The 5,122-nt window shown below is 34.0% G+C and overlaps 1 protein-coding gene across 1 annotated transcript in view; it reads right to left on the minus strand.

Moving 5' to 3' along the window:
• anxa5 (annexin A5) overlaps positions 1 to 4,472 on the minus strand; it is a 21,764-nt gene extending 17,292 nt beyond the window's left edge. The window contains exons 1-3 of the mRNA XM_015381818.1: positions 4,358 to 4,472; positions 4,209 to 4,245; positions 2,781 to 2,865 (exon numbers count right to left, since the gene is read on the minus strand). Of these exons, the coding sequence (XP_015237304.1) occupies positions 2,781 to 2,865; positions 4,209 to 4,211 (88 nt within the window). The 5' untranslated portion in view covers positions 4,212 to 4,245; positions 4,358 to 4,472. The remainder of the gene's footprint in view (positions 1 to 2,780; positions 2,866 to 4,208; positions 4,246 to 4,357) is intronic.
• Positions 4,473 to 5,122: the final 650 nt, after the last annotated feature.

Raw genomic sequence — 5,122 nt, forward strand, 5'->3', positions numbered from 1 at the left:
CATCAGGCTTATCATTTCCTTGCTTAAAGCCTGTCATCAGGCTGGTCAGTTATCATTTCCCTGCTTAAAGCCTGTCATCAGGCTGGTCAGTTATCATCTCTCTGCTTAAAGCCTGCCATAAGGCTGTTCAGTTATCATCTCCATGCTTAAATTGTGCCATCAGGCTGGTCTGTAATAATCTACCATCTCAAGTCTACTTCTAGCCTGTTTGACTACAACTCCAGTTCAGTCTTTTGCCCTAACAAACTCAATAAACTTTTTAACTGCCGTGCACTCTGGCTAAATCTTGGGTTCTCTTAGGCATTTGGCAACACCTTAAAAGTGACCCTAAAAGTTATATAAAACTAAATTTAATACCAGATACTTAAATATTATATATAGCAAAATGCAATTTTTTTCTCCATATATACGGTAGATTTGAAAACTCTTTTCATGATTTAGTTTAGTTTGGAATTCAAAGATTGCTTATATTTGCGTCATGCCATTACATTACTGCATAGCTTTGCAAATAGAAAAGTAGATTATTCTGGTGATATTGTTGTTGGGAGGACCATGCTGACACCTGCACACATCAGAGCAACAATACTGGTCCAAATCATTGCAGAATTTGAACATATAATGAATGCTGACAAAAAATTGCTGTGTTTTATATTACAGTTTTTGTCACAAGGAACAACTTGCATTTCGTTTTTTTATATTTATCCCTAGGGTGCTGCTTTTTAAGCCCCGCTGCATTAATCTGCATATAAATCTTCAGTAAATGAGGTAAAATTTGAGCATTAGAATGTTTAATCACTGCTTTTGTCTCGTATTGTGTTATAATTTCATATTTTAAAGAGCAGCATTAAAGGTTTAACACCATCATGTTTTGTGCTTTGTTCTCATCTGCATTGTGTTTTTTTCTGGGGTGTCATGTACTTTTACAAACAGGCCTAAGTAATTAAGAAAATTATTTTCAACAATCTTGAGCTACAAGTCTGATCACAGCTAAAATGAAAGGCCTTTGAGATAACAAGGACAAATTGTAACGTTAACACCATTAGCGATTGTTGGCCTGAGACATTGAGTTATGTGTGTTCATGTTATTCTGACTATAACAGACAAAGGTTGCAATCTTTATAAGCAACTGTTGCTGAATATCAATCCAGGTTAAAAATGTAATTAAGGTGGATACTTCTTAACTTTAACAAATGCACATTTTTTTGGAAACTTGCTCCTTAACAGTTTATATGATTCATTGATATAAAAGGGTAACAGAAACTGCTACACAGAATTAATCCCAAATACAACCTTGCATCTCTGACAGAATGGATGGGAAAGCCAAAGTCCAAGCCTTAACTGGGCTGAAATGCTCTGGTAAGACTTTAAAAGGACAATTTGTGATTTAAAAATTGCCTGCAAACCCCAATGAGACAAAGGAATGTAAATATTTAAAAAAAATAAAAAAACAAATTGGCAAGGGCCAGCTTGGTTTTTCTATGGTATAATTTTGAGATAGTGTTAATAAAAGAACATTAATTTAAAACAGAAATGTGCTGTGAGATTGTAAACAGACCTATTTCAACTGTATACTTTCAGATGAAATTGGTACCTGTCGAAACAAACAATTGATTTTACAAGCCACTTAATATTATGTTCTACATTTTTACAGAATTTTGGCTTAATTCAAGGGGGAAAATATATGGTGACATAGCCAAATTAGGATAATGGTGAATTAGCGTGTTTCACTTTTTAGATTGATAATTGCCTAAATTAGCTAAATTTGGAACCAAGGAAGATGTAGTTTAATTTCACTATGACATCAGGACGAGTGACTAGTTTGTTGGGTTTTTTTACAGCCAGCTTCAGCTGTTGGTTTTTCTTATCCTTTAATATATAGCATCTGTGAGCCACATTCAGATATTTTCAAAAAGTGGAGATATCAAATAATATATAAAATTCCAATAAAAAGTTCTAGTAAACTTTAAAAAGTAATAAATCAGCCTCTATACTTCAGCCTCTATACTCCTGCATAGAGGCTGGAGGTCCATGACAGTGGTGGAAGATAAAACTTTTGAGGTGTGAGAGAGAATGTTTGGGTCAGAGGAGGGCAGGATGGGCATTTGACTGCTGGCAGGATAGAAGGATACTAGGCTTGTTCCTGAACTGAACCTGTTGAAGAATGTGCTCAGTTCCTTGGCTCTGTCCATCATCATCCTGCTTGAAGCCTGTGATCTTTATCCCCATTTCTAATATTGTTCATGTGGAGCTTTCTTTCCAGCTTCTTCCTGTATACAATCTTGCTTCCTCGTTTTGGCCGTTAGCTGATTCTGCAAACTCCTCAATAATCTCATTTTTTCTTGTTTAGCACTTCCTTCAGACAACTGGTGACAACTGACTACTTTAAACTGTCTGCTTTAACAAATGTATGGTTTCTGCATTAGTAACCAATGGGCATAAATTGTTTTCATAATGATTTTGCATCCATTGTAAAAATAAATCTGCTTGACATGATTGCTTTGGGTTTCTTTTTTTTTTCTACAATATTTTATATAGAAAAACCACATTGTGTATAAAAGTACATTTATAAATGAGGCTACATGCAAATGTAACTGATGTTAGAAGAAAATCAAGTTTGTGTCAGTTGAAAAATGTTTAATTTTGAGGTCCCTTACAATATAATGAACAATTATTAAACATGCCGTCAAACATTTTTTGTGAAGATGAAATTGAATTTATCAACACCCATTAGCATGCTAAAGAAGAGCAAACAAAGTAGCATTCAATGTCTAAAAACTCACCAATTCCTTTCATCGCCTTGTGAAGGATTTCAGCATCATGTTTGGCGTTAAAGTTAACAAAGGGTCTGACACTGCCTCTGAACTCCTGTAAATAGCAAAACGTAAAACGAATTTCAAGATTTACAAGACACATCAACAAGCATTTTATATATATATAATTTTTTTTATCATAATATCCTTATTTCTAAAACTACCACAACAAAGGTAGGAAATCGTGATTTTCTTTCTTTTAAATATATTACAGTTTTCTTGTGTTATGATTTGGAACACTGAAAGAGTAGAAGCTTTAGGCCCGCACTTTTTCTGATTGGAAATAATACGTCTCCCATAGAAATGGTTTATTCTGTAGCTGTAAAAATGCAAAAAAATTACTGCAAATGATTTAGCAACACCTCTTGTGATCATTAGTGATGACTCATTGGTTTTAAATCCATTTACAGTGTTCTGTTTAAAAAACCGAGGTATTACTCATCACCTTTATGGTCTCTATCTTTAGTTTGGTCATATGGGTGTTTTCTCACTTTTACTTCTGTTCAAAATGGTTTCACAGAGAAAATTAAATTTACATGAAAAACAAATTCTATTCGTTAACTGCAGCAAGTATAAAAATATCATCTCCTGTCCCTTACAATCAGGGTTATGTTCATGTGTGTTTATTGTAGAACTGAAAGTATAAATAGCACAAAAAAAAAACAAAAATAAATAAGACATTCAGTGAATTATACATATTTTTCTACAAACAGGTGAAGGTCAAAAACTTGTTTAACTGCTAAAGAATTTACCCCTTCACTCAGATTTCTACTAAAAAGCATTGCCTATGTAACTATAAACTTCAGCCCTTTTTGGACACAAACCCAGGCCTACACAGTGTTTCCACAATCATGTAATGGAATACGTCACAAATCAGACCTATGTCACCATTTGAAACTTAGTTCTTGCTACTTATCCTCATCACACAGTCTGAAGTGTCTCAACATCTTAAATCAAGCGTATCAGATGAAGGTGCTCATTTTCTCTATTCTGCTAATGTAAGTATACGACAGGGGAAAACTCCTGTTTTAGTAATGAGAACATCTTTGTAGAAAGACCCAAGTTTGAAATAGACATCATATGAAACAGAGTGTCTCTGCCAACAAACAAAACTGTATCAGTCAGTTAAAAGAAACTGGAGATGAGGCTTAGAGTGTTTTAGAGAAAAAGAAAATTGGAAAATGAGGAAGTCCCTCCAATATAAGTGACATTTAGGTGATTAGATGATGACCTTCTAGAGGCAAGATAAAGTTAATTAGTCAAACATAACGGTTCGCCCTGTTGTATGACTACAACACACTGCTCTTCATCTCAGGTAAGGGAATAAAACATGAGACTTTGGCTGGCTATAGAAAACGCATCTTTTTAGTTTTTCAACTAATAGAAAACAGCACTTACCATTGCAATCGTTGGATGAAATGATGAATATTTTGAACTGAAAGGCAAAGGAACAAATTAAATTTTGTCCTGACAACTAACTATACCTGTGTACAATGAATTCAATGATAGTCAACACAAATAATTGCTGAACATGTTTCCAACCTTACCAAAAGGTGTGTTTTCCTCTTCTCACAGATGATCTCAAGCTCAGGTACGCTTGTGTTTTCTCCTTTAAAGCTCCTCCTCACAGCAGAAACATTCACCTCATCCGCTTGAAGTGTTGTGTTTCACTCCAAACCAGTGAAACAAGAGGTTACGATCCCATGTGTAAATTTATTGCTGTGTCTTTGAAAAGTCAAAGATAACTGAACATGTGCATCCATTGTTCAGTAAAACACTTTGTGTTGCTCCTATGAGGATGTAAAGATCTTCAACAAGTTTCACAACAAGCCTGAATAATCCTTAGACAGCTTTTTTCTGCTCAGGAGCATAAAGAGCCTGATAATATATGGCAAAGCCCAAAAAAATTAGCGGATTTAATGTACAGACAGGAAAATTGTAAACCTCGACTAAAAATACGTGTTAATGTTATTTTTTATTTTTTTGCAGGGGAATAAGCAATACTAAACTAAAATAAAGATAAAAAGTTCCAGTTCAATTCCCATCAGAGCATATCAAATTGGTTATAGACAAACCTGGCACTACAGAATTTATTTTATATATATATATCTAATCTCATATTAGAAAATATAGGAAATGTATTCCGTGTAATCAGTAATATCACCAATCATTATTTATGACTAACTTGTATGTAGGGTAATATGTAAAAACAATACTTACAGAGTAGAAGGTAATCAATCTCAGTTTCTAAACATTTCAGAGTGATGGATGAGAGGCTAGAAGAAGTTTTTGATATTTTGAATAATAAATCA

The sequence above is a fragment of the Cyprinodon variegatus genome, unplaced genomic scaffold, assembly GCF_000732505.1.
Source record: "Cyprinodon variegatus isolate N-32 unplaced genomic scaffold, C_variegatus-1.0 Scaffold242, whole genome shotgun sequence".
In the NCBI taxonomy this organism is placed as follows: Eukaryota; Metazoa; Chordata; class Actinopteri; order Cyprinodontiformes; family Cyprinodontidae; genus Cyprinodon; species Cyprinodon variegatus.